The sequence below is a fragment of the Doryrhamphus excisus genome, linkage group LG10 (assembly GCF_037039965.1).
Source record: "Doryrhamphus excisus strain RoL-2023G ecotype Guam linkage group LG10, RoL_Dexc_Guam_v1.1, whole genome shotgun sequence".
Lineage (NCBI taxonomy): Eukaryota > Metazoa > Chordata > Actinopteri > Syngnathiformes > Syngnathidae > Doryrhamphus > Doryrhamphus excisus.
This window is the reverse complement of record NC_136366.1, coordinates 8,110,134-8,125,348: the sequence shown is the minus strand read 5'-3', so window position 1 is coordinate 8,125,348 and position 15,215 is coordinate 8,110,134. Positions and strand designations below refer to the sequence as shown.

Sequence of the window (15,215 nt, the reverse complement as noted above, 5' to 3'; positions counted from 1 at the left end):
ACATTTCCATTGTTAACAAAAAAACGATTGTGATGTGCAAAGTCTTTTGCATGGACGTTTTATTAGAAATAAAAGCACAAAAGTGTGTGAGGGATCTCCGTGGTGCTGCTCCATAGATATATTTATTTTGGATATGTTATTATTGGGTCAACCTTACAGGTTCAACTGTGCACAAAAACAAAACTTTGAGGTGGTGAGTTGTAAATAAGACTAAAGGATGTACAGGTACACGAGTAGTTGAAGGAGGTTAAGGGCACGGGATTTGAACATATTCAACATATGCTATGCTAACAGGCCACATTGGGTACACCTGCAGTTAAAACAGCAGCTGTATTGAACGTTGTGTTTTTATGGTAACAATGCTCACTTTTCATCTTATTTGATCATTGATGTGGTTCACTTTGTCACAAATGAGTGCTTTTTGTCTCCATGCATCATCTTGTGTTTTTCTCCAAAACGTCATCCTCTCAGTCATGCGTCACAGAACTCCCCCCACTTTAAATAATTCCACACTGATCAGTCATTTGAGTGTGTTGCGATGTTAAAAAAAAAAAACAAAGCTAAAATGTTTTTGTCTTTCGGGTAAAAATGAGTCCATGTCACAGCTGTCAACAGTCTGTTGTTGCATTGTTTGCACAATGGCGCCCACTGGTGGCCATTGCACGTATGTGGCGCACAAAGTGGGCCAAATCAATGTAGGACACTTGCATGGAGTGTATTCATGTACCCCCCCCATTCTCCATACAGGCAATACTATCACGGCTTCCCGTTGAGGCCGCCACCCGTGGAGTTCTTACTTCGGCTCAACCACGACGCCAGGAGTCCACGGGGCCTGTGCGGCCGAGCGGCGCTCTGCGTTAGGCGCACCGTGCGGGGCGAGCGCCACACCTTGATGGTGGCATCGTCGCTGGCAGAGAGCAGCAGCTCCTGGTCGGCGGGGCTGAACGCCACCGAGTTGACGACGTCGTCGTGGGCCAGCCGCGCCAGGCAGATGTTGTAGTGGCGGTCCCAGATGTAGCCGTGCTTGTCCTCGGCGCCGCTGAAGCGGGGTGGAGATGGTAGGGCGGAGGTTAGGTCAAGGAAAGTGGGGACTGTGGAGGAAAGGACTACAGCCGTCCCTCGTTTATAGCCCTTCATTGGGAACAGACCCATCCGGCCTTCTTCTTATGCTGGAGCCTATCCCAGCTGACTTTGGGCGGGAGGCGGGGCACACATACACACTCACATTCATACTAATGGACATTTTAGAGTCGCTAATGAACCTAACATGCATGTTGTGGGATGTGGGTGGATGTTGTTGTTTCCCAGGAAGTACAGCTTGGTGTCCTATTGCATTGTTTTGGGCCCCGTTAGCTGTCGGTAGTGGCGGGAGAAAAATATAGCCATGTTGCTGAAGCTTGGATTATATGCAGGGCAGCTATATAAATTGAATTTTTGTGGGTTTTGGGTCTTAATAATCCAAATAGTTGTGTCCTGTTAGCTCCCACACTAGCTGTTTTTCTCTCTTTAGAAAGCTTAGTAAAGGTAAAGACATGTGCGGTCATGTTTCACATTAAAAAAAAAGTACCACTTCCACATGGAATGGGAGAACTTTTTTTTCTCCTCTTTATCATGTCAGAGATGCCATGGCTGACTTCATGTAGCGTTATGGTAATGTCTTATGTTTAGTGTCATTACTGCCACCTGTTGACCAGAATACTACACATCACCTGTATTTCAGTAGGTGTTGACTAATAGTAATTCATAGTCTACCACGAAACGGCAATCATTTATGAATCAGAAAAAACGTGCAATAGCAAAGGAGCGATAATCGAACCACAATATTGCGAGGGATGACTGTATTGGAGCCCTGAAGGCGGGGCTATTCAATCGGCGGCCTCCGACTACCAAACAATATACGATGAAAAAACACCTGTATTGATTCTGTGTTTGCATTAGGATTATATAATAACTACGTCCATTTGGAAACGTCTTTGGTCAAGACACTGCATGCTATGCTGCTAGCGTCCAAGAAACCAGTAGACTAAAGAAGAGCCAAAATGTAGCGAAAAAGTATGGCTCACCTGGCAACATAGTCCCTACTGACATCCAAGAAGATGAAGAAGCACTCGTCGTTGGGGGTGAAGGCTCGGTGGGCTCGCAGACTCCGTCTCTCCTCCCGCAGGCTCTTCAGGTCAATGACGTGCAGGTCAATTTCCTCAGCGATGGGCGGCGGCGACATGGGATCGGAGATGATGCAGCCCGCCGGCCAAGCCCGGCTGTTGACGTAGAGGTACCTGTGCGGTCGACACGCCACGTCAAGGTCATGATTGTTAGAGAGAACGCTAGCGCACAGACCTCCACCAAGGCTGAGCGATGCGTTTCATACCAAATTGTGTACCTTAGAGACTTTTGTAGCATTTGCATGAAATGTGGAATTCGTGTACGAGCAGGAAGTCACATTTGAATGAGGATGTATTTCAGATGTGACGTCCATGAGTTACTGACCGATGGTCTGGAGAGAGGCCCATCCCGATGATGTGTCCGTGTATATCTATGACGTGGTCCAGCGAATCAAAAAACTCGTCTGAGCTGCGCTCTTCTCCAAGTACAGGTCCAGAAGTGGTCATCTGGTCCGGCTTGATCCTCTTAATGCCTGGACCAATCAGAAGCGATGCCATTATGAGGAGGAAGTGATACTGCCATGTGGATAATGGTACAACGGAGTGTACCTATCTGGTGAGGGGAGTACGTAAGGCTGCCGGTGGTAAACAGTAAGTAGGTCTTGTCCTCTGCCTCGGCAGCCTCGATGAGGTTTGATTCCGGGGCCTTGGTGTGGGTCCGGCCAATCATCTGGGCCACCTGGGTCTCAATGGCCAACTGGCTGGGCTCGACATTCTTACGCCGCTAACACAGAACATAAACATTAAAGCCAGATAACTTCAAATGACTTCCCTTCGCTTACCTGCTTAGCGTGCTCAAAGCTGGAGATGGCGGTCTGCGTAGGGGGGCGGGCGGTGGCTCTCAGGCACGTCCCGTCCTGCTCCTCGTCGTCCTCTTCATCACTGCCGGATGTTCCCAAATCAAAGAGGAGCGGCTGATGCTGCTGCTGCTGCTGTCCTTTCAGCCGTCGGGCCTGAGACTGGGCGTTGTAGTCCAGCAGCAGGTCTGGGTTGTCATGGCGCCGGCAGTGGGCGACCATGACGGTACGGATGGTGCTGGCATTGATGTTTTGGATTTTGAAAAGACGCTTTACCACGTTGACATTCTCGGATTCAATATCCTGTCCAGAAGGAAAAAGAGGGAGAGGAAGAAGAGTTTCAAGTGAGTTGTTGGACCAACAAGGTTTCATATGTCAGTAAAACACTAAGGCAGGGGTCTCAAACATGCGGCCCGCGGGCCAAATGTGGCCCGCAGGATACTAGTTTGAGGCCCCCGCCTTGATATGAAAGTTTAATGGATGCTTTGATATGGATGCTGTATGGTATCGTGTACCCAGAAAAAATTATTACGTTTGATTAATGTTCATGTTAAAGGTTAAATAACTGTTAATAGTTATCCTCCCAATCCGTGTGAAAGTGGTAAGTTTTTGGCTATTTAAGTTTAAAGGAAATAACTTGAAGGCTACCGTTTAGGTTGCTGGCTCTCTAGTTTGCGAGTTAGCATGTGTCTCAAGACCCTGCAGTTGCGCAATATGTTGTAAATAAAAAGAGTATAAATGTGACTATAGTCGTGTTTTGTCATGTCTACAGGGCTCTAATAATGCTTTGTTCATTTTAATCTGAAAAAAATAATTTGTCTACCCACCAACTATATGTGGTTTCTTAGGTTTTTATTATTTGCCGTTTTTTTTATTATTATTATATTTATTTATTTATTACTGATTGATTGATTTTCTTTATTCTTGATTTGTTTATTTTTCATTTTGTGTAGAAAAATAAAAAGTAAGATATTTGAGAACAGTGGAATGTTTTATCAGAGCTTTTCTTGCAGAAAATTGGAACCAAAGCCAAGTTTTTTAATTTTTTTTGTTTTTAATAAATGTGTTGTTTTTTTTTTGTTTTTTTTTTTGGAAAACCTGATGCGGCCCAGCCTTGCCCAGACCCAAGCTCCAGTGGCCCCCAGGTAAATTGAGTTTGAGACCCCTGCTTTAAGGGACTGCCACTAAAGTTAATAAACATATTTATGGTGGCCACAGCTTGAGCATGAAATAGAAGTGCTACGTGTTGCTACTAAACGAGCAGAAGGGTGTCACCTGGAAGGCTTTATTGAGCCACAGCACGGAACAGGACGTCATGTTGCCGATCCAGTGCAGGTTACCGGAGATGAGGTGGGTCTCGTTGAGCCAGCAACCGAAGACGTCGTACGGCTTGTTCCTCACTCTCGACAACAGAGTGTAGTTCTCTGCGACGTTACATTGAATTGATCTCCATCAAGCTTCATCACTCAACTCCTGTGAGATCAGATTCGCTGGTGCAGGTGTGTTTTATGTTTCCCTTACCCAGACTGAGGACGGCAATCTCCCCGGAGGAGGAGTGGTGTGGGCCCAAGTAGACGCCGGAGACGAGCAGCAGGGTGTCGTCTGCATTGAACTGGGAAAACTGGGTGTAGCCCCAGTTGAACTGACGCATGCTGGAACTGTGCACCAGCGAGATGTTGCCATCTGGACGTTCCGTGTCCCACAGCTGTACACGACACATCACATTGGGGATGGAGATAAGATGAGGGAGCTCACGATTGGTTACAGTGAATACACGTCTCATACAGTAGCAAGCATTCTTACATCAACACAGTCAAGTCAATAAGCATACATTTCATTTATTAAACAGGGGTAGTGGATGGTCACAGATGGCTGCATTGGAAGGATCGACCGATACATCGGGCGGACGATATTTGCGTTCTTTACTTGAAAGCCCAAAAACATCACATACCAACGCAACAGACGAATAAACCCTAACCCTAACAACTATGCAACTTTAACTACAAACTGACAAACTATTTACATCGACGGTGCCGCAAAGCACGCTGGCAACCAGGAAGTGCTCCCAGCGACGCTACAATATAGTTTAATTTGGGTCTGAAAACCAGGAATGCTGCTGAATGCTTCATCTTTAAAAGTGCCTACTGTTGGAATTAGGGAGCTGTTGATGTAGTTGGAGGCTAATATGTACAGCTGTTACCAACACCGCTTTAATGGCAACCTTGGCAATTCAGTCCTATGGTGTTTGGAGGACTTTCATTCAGCAAACGCCGGGCTGAGGTTAAATACATGTCGTATTATGTGTGTGCGCTCTCTCCGAGCATGCACGCACACACACACACACAGAAGGAATTGGAGCAACCGTGTCTGCTTATGAGAGGTCTTTACTGTGCACAACACCAACTTTAATGATATCTTACTAAATTGTGTCAGTGTGATGTGTTTGTGTGTGGAGGCGGGCGGGTGCACGTAACACTGCGGAGGAGCAGTCATCACATCGATGCTAGATAAAACTTAATCTACGACAGAAATGTTTTGCACATGGTTGAATATTTACTTCTTTTAAAATTGATAATGCTGTTTAAATGTGTGTTTAAGAAAGCTGAATCCTACTGTGTTCAGTGTTTACATTTCAATAAATATTTGTTTAAACCTGAGACCTGTAATATTTGTTCATTGTCATTTTTTCATATAAATTGAGAATGCTGCAAAATCGGCCATCGGCTAAGGGTGATGGAAAAAAATCGGTATCGGCCGGAAAAAAAAAACATATCGGTCGATCCCTATTGCATTGCATTATTGCATGTTCTTTTTTTGGTGTTTGCTGTGTCCCTTAAATTACCTTGACAGTGCAGTCTTTGGAGCAGGAGGAGAAACGGTGACCTCGGTGAGAGAAGGCCAAGTGCAATACTTGATCGCTGTGCTCCCTCAAGGTTTGAACCTCTACACAGGGAATGCAGTCAAATAGACGCTTGAACTCCCTGTACCACGACACGGAGGCTGCACAAACACACAGTTAGTTAGTGACAACTACAGAGGAGGACTAAAAGCGACTGAGAGTGTGCCCGAACCTGGGTGTCGGGGTACGTTACGGGGGATGCGGTAGTAGGAGTAGAACAGCTCCCTCCATAGGAACTCATCTCTGGAAACAGCCAGCCACTGGCGGCACGTCAGACCCGCTCTCAGCACAGCATCGTGGGGTAGACGCAGGAAGATCTCCAACACCACGCTGTCGGGCAGAAATGGGCCACACTCCATCCTAACATCCTGGGTGGGCACACAGTCGTCAACAGTCACAGGGAGACAACAATACAACTTCCAGCACATGTTACATTAAAATGAGGATACATTTAGGCACTATCTGGTGTTTTGTTTTACAGTGTCAATAACATTATGCTACAGTGGGAGTAAGTAGTGGATAAGACTTGATATTAATATATGAGAAGACAGGAAATAAGAATGTCATCTCCCTTGACAAACCAGCCCGTCCACTGATTATGACCTAACATGGTAAATGTGCTTGGCAGAGGATCGAAAACTCCTGACAACACAGTATATGTTTCTCAAAACGTTCCCCCGCAGCGTTTAAACTATCCCACAAAACGCACACAAGCAAAAACATGAGTTCAACTTTTTTTTTTTTTGGTCATATGTTCTCTCGCCAGACGTAGACAAGCTAGCCGCTGACGTTAAGCTAAGGCGAACTTGTTGCTAAACCTGCTAGCTTGCTAGCTGACGTTTAGGTTTCCAACTCTGTGCTGACGAAATTACCTTTTGACAACAGCTTCATAAACTGGCGCCTACGTTACACGACTTATCCCACTCAATGATAAATGCATTAAATACAAGTATCAGCGAAAAGTGAGGCCAAACCTGCTGCGGGGAGAATAGCACACGGCTGTCTAGCTAGCCACCGATGACGGCTAGCCGCTTGGAAAATGACAACAATCCTTCCAAATAGCTAACGGACGCGGCTAGGCTGTACTAGTCGTGCACAGAGACATCGTCACCCACAGGCCAATTAATCTATTGTCGGTAGCTTGATATATTGCTATTAGACATATAAATAAATAGCGGTTTCTTTGCTTGCTTGTTTATTTCTATGGGTGTTTATTCGTAATTCATTTGGGTAATCTAGGTTATGGATTAGGCATGGGCAAAGAACGAATAAGATATATTTTTTTAATGCAGATCTGGTTCATTTTCCTGTGTAATGCTTAAAATCATGCATTTTGTACCTGCTATGTACAAATAGGCCACTCTTCTGCATGTGATGTCATCCCTGAAATGAATTGAAATGAATGAAAAAGCAAAACATGCACTTGCAGTTGACATCTTGCCACTTCAGAGGGTCCATTTTCCCTGAAAATATTAGTGACGTTCCAAAACATATTTTGTAATATACAGTATTGTCTCAAACTCTTTTAATGGGATAAAAAAGATAAAAGTGTAAATTTGCCGTTCCCACAAAATAACACAACTTTTAATGTCAGAACGGCTAGCAATAAGAGTGAATACAGTCCATGTCAAACTGTACTAATTGGGCCCAATTAGTCATTTTTTCCTCCCCAGTGTCATGTGACTTGTGCTGGGGAGCTAGTGTGTACACAGAGCTTTAATGGGACAACTCAACAAAACCTAACTTGTACGTAATTACATATTTTGAAATTCACTTAACAATGCAGAACAAAATGAACACATTCAAAACTTATTTTGCCTGATGTCCGCGAACATGTCTCACGTGGCTAATATGGCTGCTGCTGCACTAAATGAGGCCCGGCAGTTAGCATTAGCAAAATAGCAACAAGTGGACACACCATATTGAGAACAAAATGAGCAGAGTGTCCTGTTTTTTTTTGTAATCAAAATATGGTCACCCGAGGCGAACACCCAGTGGAAAGGTTTAGTAGGCGGTGACGTGATACCTTGTGGTGGCTCTCAGGTTACCTTTATCAGAAATGCTGTGTCATTGGCTTCATTGCTCTCACATCATTCATTCGCATAGGAACAACTGGACTGAGGTGTTTAAGTGACCTGGTAAAGGGTGGGAAAAACGCAACAGAGGCACCATGTTGTGACTAATCATCTCTGGTAAGTACTCAGTAATGTATTATTTTTTTTAAAAAAAACATCTGATAGGGCGAAAGTCAGGTTGCCTTGCTGTGTTGTGCTTTTTTTCAGCGGTGAGAAACATCGCAGAGTGTATCACTTCTTGCTGCTGCACAAATGAGCTGAAGCCAGCTGCAGCACCAGGATGATTCAATCGGAGTAAAGGTCATTATTACTGCATCAAATGTATATATATATATTTATATATAAAATAAGATATGCAGCCTTAAAGTGTTTTGTTTTCCGTGCAGGACAACAAGTGTGGACGGTCTCAAAGGACAAAACCACACTTGTCTCCTAATTCTACTACTACTACTACTACTACTACTAGTGTTTGTTCCAATGATGACTTTTCTGGAATCTTCCTCTCAGGAAGTCGGATAATGTTTGACAACTGACAAACACAACAACACTTTCCACTGTGTTGGATAATGTAGTAATTGGAAATGTAATTAATAAAAATAAAAAAGTATGGTCGTCTAACGCCTCTTTTTTAACCGGGTATTTGGCGACATCGTGTGGACATAAAGATGAGTGCAGAAAATGATCACAAGAGTGGAAAACCGTCCTTATTGTATTTTTGGTAAGTTAAGGCTGTTAAATGACTATGTATTCTAAAGTATTATACAACTCAAATCCGTTATTTTGATTTTTAAAAAACTTTTATTAGAGAGTATTTTTTAAATATAAGCAATTAGTTTAAAATTAGAATTATTGTTCAAAAGCTTTGATAAAAAAATAGATTTGAGTCTAAAAAATGTAAAATTAAAATGTGATTGTCTAAATACGTATCAATAAAAGTAACATGAATATAAAAATATAAATGTGAAAGATATGAAGCAAATGATTGATTCACAGTAAGAGAAGCAGTGCAAATATAACAATTAATTTAAAAATAAAATCTAATAAAATATGGTCAAGTTTAAGTTGCAGGTACAGAATACTGTCAAATAGTTATTGAATGAACCAAAATAACTTTTTACTGTTAATGTGCATGCATGGCAATATATACGACGTACCGTTTAAGCTAATATTTGATAATTCAAACACACATAAATTCATATGATTTATTTAGCATACAAGGACAAAGGTATTTACACTCATATAAAGTCGTAGCATACAGTACACTTAGCATATCTTAGCATGACACAATAATTGGCTCCGTACATGTTGAAATTTGCGTGTGAACGTTTATCATTCACTCAGTTCTTTGTATGATCAGGGCCTTCAATCAGGTTTAAAGTGACATTTTCATATTTGACAATGGAAACTTGGGATGTTTGTGTTGATGGTTGAAGGATGAAGTGTTTTTGGGGCCCTCCCCTCCCAAAAATGCCACCACAACATTTAAGAAATCCGGTTACGAGTGGAATAAATAGAAAACATGGGGTGGGGGGGCTTGTGACAGGCGGACCTTCAGCCTCTTTCATGCAGAGATCCTGCAAAGTAGCGGCGTAACCAACCTTGGCCTTTCACACAGAACCCCAACAAAGCAGCTCCAACCGGGCTCTACCCGAAGACCTCAGCAGAATACATTTTCAAACAGATGCCAACCCACTTCTGCTGGGGCTGAAAAACCGCCAGGACGACTTCCTGCCATCATTCCGTGACGGTGCTGTTCATACAGAAGTTGGCTTTTACAGGCAGTTGCTCCTTTTTCACAGAATTTTCTGGCTTTTGAGACGGCGTCACTTCCTGTGACTTTGTACTTACTGTAACTCATCAACACCAAATTTGGTACATAGCTTGGGGGGCCGACAAGCACATGTCTGTAAAAGACTGTTTGAAAAACATGGCCGCCATCAACTAATCGTCATGACAACAGTTTGCGTCTGGTATTGTGCAGGATGTCCATGTCAAAGAGGCAATTGCGGGATGTTGATGACGTGAGAGATGAATGTTTTTACACATAAAGTCTCCTGTCATCTAAAGTGCAACGTTGTTTCGTTCGGCCGTGGTCAGAGCACCAAGGCTGGGATGTGGTGCACCATGGGAACGGGATGGTGGTGGTGGTGATGGTGGTGGTGCTGTTGGCGAACGACGGATGCCATCGGCTGAGCGGCCGTAGGAGGCGCTGCAGCAGCACTAGGAGGAGGAGGAGGAGGAGGAGGAGGCGACCCCTGTGCGGCCGCCTCGGGCCCAGTGATGGCGGGTTTGTGTCGGGCGCTCTTCTGGTGCGCGCGCAGGCCGGCCAGCTGCGAGTAGGCGCTCTGGCACACGTGACACTTGTAGGGGCGCTCCCCCGTGTGCAGGCGCACGTGGTTACGGAGCGTGGACGACTGGCTGAAGCGGCGGTTGCAGAAGCGGCACACGAAGGGCTTGTCCAGCGTGTGGATGCGCATGTGCGAGCGCAGGTTGCTGCGGGAGTTGAATCCGCGGTGGCAGATGACGCAGCGCATGCGGCCTGAGGTGTGGACGGAGGAGGCGGAGGACGACGAGCACGAGGGCGGAGAGCAGATGGACTCGCAGGACTGGGAGTCATCTAAGGAAGACAGAGGGGACGTACTGTTATTTAGGCATGTGGAGGTATCACTGACATTAATGAGGTATTATTACTGACACCAAAAATCACTCATATTCATACGTTTGAATTATTGTAATTAAGATTTTAAAAAAGTCCTTAAAAACTACAAATAGTAAAAAAAAAAAAAAAAGATTAAAAAGATGAAATAAGCAGTGTAAACACTCCCAAAAAAGGAAAATAATGGTGGACATTTAAAGGTGAATATCAATGTTGTTGTTAATACTAAAAAAAATATTAAAAAAATTCTTACCATTTCTGCTCTTCTTCTGCTGCTCTTCGTCTGTTCCTGGAACTCCAGGAATTCCCAGGAATGTATTATGAGTGTTTCCGTACCACACAAGAAGCTCCTGGTCTGGTGGAATAGTCTAAATAAAAGGGACAGGATGCTATTAATGCAATAATAATAATAATATTCATATGTATAAATGTGGGTGTTATTGCTGCTGGCGGCCCACAGAGAGCCGTGTTTTAAGGATAGAAGAATCCTACAAAAGTTCCCTGTACCTCCACAGCTTTGTAGTAGATGCTGCTGCCAATCTGGACCACCTCCAGGTTCTGCTCTTGCTCATTGCGGGCACATTTGATGTAGGTCATCCAGCTGCGTTGGTCCTCCTGGCTGGCATCGATGAAGTACCGCACGGTGCCATCCTCGTTGAACACCTTCAAGAACATAAAACCATTCAGATCATCCACAGGTTGGAGACCTCAGCCAGACCTCCAGGGCCACGTGAAGACCTTCAAGCTCACCTCCCACATCAGGTTGTTGTTCTTCAGCAAGTCGACGTGTTCCGGGGAGAGAACTTTGCCGGTGAATGGGCCCATCTCGGTGCCGGCCTTGATCCAGGTTTTGGAGAAGATTCCAAGACCTTCCCCTGGGATGGAACTCTGGGCGATGATGACTTCGCTGGGAAGCACCAGACTGGACAACTTCTGGACTTCTACAAAGAGATATAGATCATTAAAATCCACCTGATGATAATTGTTTCATTTTATTGACAAATGTTTGGCATCTGCATCTTTTTGGGGGGTATTTTATTTTGAAAATTTGCATTTAGCATTTTTTTGGCGTTTTTCTTAGAGCAGCTTTAAAAAAAACTTTTGTTTTGTACTTTTTAAAAATACATTATTTTTTTGCACCCCCCCCCTCCATTCTTCATTTTTGACATTTCCATTTATGGCGCCAAACGGTCTCGTGCAGGACCGGTTCTGAATGGACGGGATCGAAACATTAAGGGACACATTATCCTCCGTTTAATTCGATTATCTGCTTCAATTCAACGTTTTTGTTGTGCGTCAAAAAAAACCCCACGGAAAGCATTTTTTTTATCCCCGTCGAAAAGGGTGAGAAAAAAAGACAAAAAAAAAACTCCTTTAATGTCAAAATCAAAGTTTTTTTTTTGTATTTCAAGCCGCAAGGGAAAAAATGCAAATAAAAGCTTTGTCCGGTGGGGGTTAAATGGTCCCCCCATTGCTGGTGTCCAGCAATTGGTCACACTTCAGATGTGATATTCATTAAAAGGTTAGCGAAAAAAAAAAAAGAGACGGCTAATTCCAAATTCATTATCCTTTTAAGAAGTTTGTAGCAATAAATTTGCGCTGAATGAAACCGGGCCCCGTTAAAAGAGACTCGGGAATCTGGGCAAGCCAAAAAATGGAAAGGCGATTAGATGGCTGACATGCCATGAATAGCATTAGATTTAGCCTTCACGCCGCATTATGCCGCGAACAGCAACTCTTTTGGGGGAAAGAACAAGAAAAGAGAGAGCCCCACCGCGGCTGCCAAGCGCAGGAAAAGAGACTGTCCGCAGATTGATGAATGCGCGGATAAAGTTCTCCAAAAAAAAAAAAGAAAAGCCGAGCTTCTCCTTTGCGCAAAACTTTCCCAGGTCAAGCGCAAAGTTAACCAAATGCATTTAAAAAAAAGGAGGGGGGGGGCTTTCAATCACAGGCATTCTACAATTAAATAGGGGGGTATGTGGGAAATAAAATCTGTTGACGCCGGGTTTCAATTTTACAGACATTAAAGTAGCCGTCAGTAAATTCGACCATCAACTTGTCATGTCTGGATGTTCTTCCTTATTTGCATCTGCTTTAAGGAAAATACAGCTAATTGAACCGGATTAGCTTCAGAAAGGAGCGCATTCTGTGTTTGCCTGATCCTCACAGCGGACTCGAACCGATGACATCAATTAAGGTTCATTCCACGGATGGACGAGAAGATAAACAATCAATCGGAGAATGTGTTAATAAGAGTTCCTACCTCCAGCGAAGGACTGGGCCAACACCTCCGCGGTGAATGCGGTTCTGGTGCAGCCGGCGTGTCGCTCCTCGGCCTGCAAGTGTTCCCCCCCCTGCAGGACGTTCCTCCAGCGGCCGTACAGGAAGCTGTGCAGGACGTCCGACGTGATCACGTCCGACAGCACCGCCCGGGCAGGACACTTAAATCCAGACTTGAGGGCCAAAGCTTCTGCGGGCAGCACGGAGCCCATGTCGTCCCTGGGTCTCGGATGGCAGCTGGAAGATGACAAACTAGGAGGTGGAAGAGGAGAAGGTGGTACCCCCCCTTTTTTTTCCAAAGCGAGCGAGTGAGATCTGGCCCCGCTTGGCTCTTGAGGGGCCCTTTATACCGGCGGGGGGTAGTGCCGCCCAGGCCCCAATTACTTATTAATGACACACCCCTTGCAGCGTGGGCTGCCCACGCATGCTGCTAAACTTCTACTGTCGTGGATACACGCTGCCTTTATCATCCTAAAGCAACACATTGGAATACTCCCTTTTCCTAAACAAATAAACATCATAGTTTTTGTCAGCAAAATACTGTTAAAAATACACATTTCTCACTAGAAGTCTTCTAACATGGATTCCTGCTTTATACTGACCCCCCCCCAATATAATCAAAAATATACATTAGGTAACACTTTATAATAAGGTACACTAATGACAGTTGATTTGATAACAAACTACCTAAAAATAACCACTACTCATTAGCTCCTCAGTAACTACGCAGTTCATTAGCTCCTCAGTAACTACTCTACTCATAGTTCATTAGCGCCTCAGTAACTACTCATTAGTTCATTAGCTCCTCAGTAACTACTCTACTAGTAGTTCATTAGCTCATCAGTAACCACTCTACTCATAACTCATTAGCTCCTCAGTAACTACTCTACTCCACTCATAGTTCATTAGCTCATCAGTAACCACTCGACTCATAAATCATTAGCTCCTCAGTAACTACTCTACTCCACTCATAGTTCATTAGCTCATCAGTAACCACTTGACTCATAAATCATTAGCTCCTCAGTAGCTACTCCACTCATAGTTCATTAGCTCCTCAGTAACTACTCATTAGTTCATTAGCTCCTCAGTAACTACTCATTAGGTCATTAGCTCCCCAGTGACTACGCTATACTCAGTTCATTAGCTCCTCAGTCACTACTCTACTCATAGTTAATTAGCTCCTCAGTAACTACTCTAACTACATCCTCTGTAACTATTCTAAATGTACCGTGGTCATCAGTTCAATAGCTACTCCAAATGTATGCGCCTTAGTTTCACAGTAACTACTCTAAATGTATGTGCCTTAGCTCCCCAGTAACTAATCTACTCATAAGCACCTGTGTAACTACTCTAAATGTATGTGCCTTAGTTCCTCAGTAACTAATCTACTCAGAAGCTCCTGTGTAACTACTCTAAATGTATGTGCCTTAGTTCCTCAGTAACTAATCTACTCAGAAGCTCCTGTGTAACTACTCTAAATGTATGTGCCTTAGTTCCTCAGTAACTAATCTACTCAGAAGCTCCTGTGTAACTACTCTGAATGTGCGTTAATTCCCCACTAACTACATTACTCATTAGCTCATCATTAGTTCATTAGCTCTGAGTAACTACTCTAAATGGGCATTCGTCATTAGTTCCTCAGTAAGCACTCTAAATGTATGTGCCTTAGTTCCTGGGGGGGGGTACAATAGGGTTGATGTCTGGTGGCAAAACAGCTTCTGCAGCGCTCTTCCTGTGGAATGAGACAATCTTTGGGGGAGAGGTGTTAGGACACGGCTAGAAATAGAAGCTAGGTAAACGAAAGCAACATTTGGACATGGTTGTCCTCAAAGGAATGCCCTCCTTTTTGGACGCCCCCGGGCCTGGAGAGGTTGCTCTCCGATGGTGTAATAGGTTTGTGGAAGTGCTGCCTTGTCTCTCCTATGTCAGGGGGGCCATTGCCCTCCTCAGTACGCTGCAGAAACATGGAAAAGTCATTCCGCAGAGTTTCTCATCCTCACATTTCTTTCTCATAGAATGACTTTCCCTTGTACTTTTTTCTCAGTGGTTATTTGCCCAAAGTCTAATTACATCAACTTTGTTTCCCCGGAAAACAATAGTCTCATAAGATTCATTTTCTCATACCCACTTTAAAAAATGTCACAATGACTTTCATATGCTGACTTTTGCCTCATGTTTTTCTTCATTTTATTCGGAAAATTTATCAATAAGTAATTTTTTTTTCTTGTAAACAAAACAGCTTATAGGATTCTCATACCGACTTTCTCATCTTAACTTTTTTTCACCTCATTCTTTCTCATATGACCTTTTCTCATACGATAGACCTTTCTCTCAGAAAATGACCAT

General features: G+C 43.9%; 2 protein-coding genes and 1 long non-coding RNA gene across 7 annotated transcripts; 1 reads left to right on the top strand and 2 right to left on the bottom strand.

Annotated features, from left to right (window-relative positions):
• Nucleotides 1-42: 42 nt before the first annotated feature.
• Nucleotides 43-7,994, bottom strand: fbxw5 (F-box and WD repeat domain containing 5). 5 transcript variants are annotated; one of them, XM_058057164.2, is made up of 11 exons: nucleotides 7,907-7,994; nucleotides 7,198-7,241; nucleotides 6,031-6,226; nucleotides 5,802-5,959; nucleotides 4,481-4,664; nucleotides 4,235-4,383; nucleotides 2,945-3,262; nucleotides 2,712-2,886; nucleotides 2,488-2,635; nucleotides 2,064-2,276; nucleotides 43-1,039 (listed from the first exon to the last, which is right to left on the bottom strand). In XM_058057164.2, the coding sequence occupies exons 3-11, from the start codon at nucleotides 6,215-6,217 to the stop codon at nucleotides 757-759; spliced, it is 1,815 nt and encodes a 604-aa protein (XP_057913147.2). In that variant the 5' UTR covers nucleotides 6,218-6,226; nucleotides 7,198-7,241; nucleotides 7,907-7,994; the 3' UTR covers nucleotides 43-756. The 5 variants fall into 5 exon arrangements, with proteins under 5 accessions (XP_057913147.2, XP_057913157.2, XP_057913166.2 ...); XM_058057174.2 differs by having other exon boundaries at nucleotides 7,885-7,926; XM_058057183.2 differs by lacking the exon at nucleotides 7,198-7,241 and having other exon boundaries at nucleotides 7,907-7,925.
• LOC131107359 (uncharacterized) lies at nucleotides 7,724-8,539 on the top strand. The gene is made up of 3 exons (XR_009120248.2): nucleotides 7,724-8,050; nucleotides 8,141-8,233; nucleotides 8,320-8,539. It is a non-coding gene; the product is annotated as an uncharacterized LOC131107359 (long non-coding RNA).
• Nucleotides 8,540-9,150: 611 nt separating this feature from the next.
• prdm12a (PR domain containing 12a) lies at nucleotides 9,151-14,462 on the bottom strand. The gene is made up of 5 exons (XM_058064093.2): nucleotides 12,853-14,462; nucleotides 11,340-11,530; nucleotides 11,097-11,252; nucleotides 10,843-10,957; nucleotides 9,151-10,550 (listed from the first exon to the last, which is right to left on the bottom strand). The coding sequence occupies exons 1-5, from the start codon at nucleotides 13,079-13,081 to the stop codon at nucleotides 10,027-10,029; spliced, it is 1,215 nt and encodes a 404-aa protein (XP_057920076.2). The 5' UTR covers nucleotides 13,082-14,462; the 3' UTR covers nucleotides 9,151-10,026.
• Nucleotides 14,463-15,215: the final 753 nt, after the last annotated feature.

Excerpts from the sequence above, each read along its gene's own strand:
- prdm12a (XM_058064093.2), bottom strand. The coding sequence starts at position 13,081 with ATGGGCTCCGTGCTGCCCGCAGAAGCTTTGGCCCTCAAGTCTGGATTT. Across the intron at positions 10,958-11,096 it reads TCTACTACAAAGCTGTGGAG|ACTATTCCACCAGACCAGGA; the intron begins GTACAGGGAACT and ends CCTTTTATTTAG. Across the intron at positions 10,551-10,842 it reads GCAGAAGAAGAGCAGAAATG|ATGACTCCCAGTCCTGCGAG; the intron begins GTAAGAATTTTT and ends TGTCTTCCTTAG.
- fbxw5 (XM_058057164.2), bottom strand. The coding sequence starts at position 6,217 with ATGGAGTGTGGCCCATTTCTGCCCGACAGCGTGGTGTTGGAGATCTTC. Across the intron at positions 5,960-6,030 it reads TAACGTACCCCGACACCCAG|CCTCCGTGTCGTGGTACAGG; the intron begins GTTCGGGCACAC and ends GTGTTTGTGCAG. Across the intron at positions 3,263-4,234 it reads GGCTCAATAAAGCCTTCCAG|GATATTGAATCCGAGAATGT; the intron begins GTGACACCCTTC and ends CCTTCTGGACAG.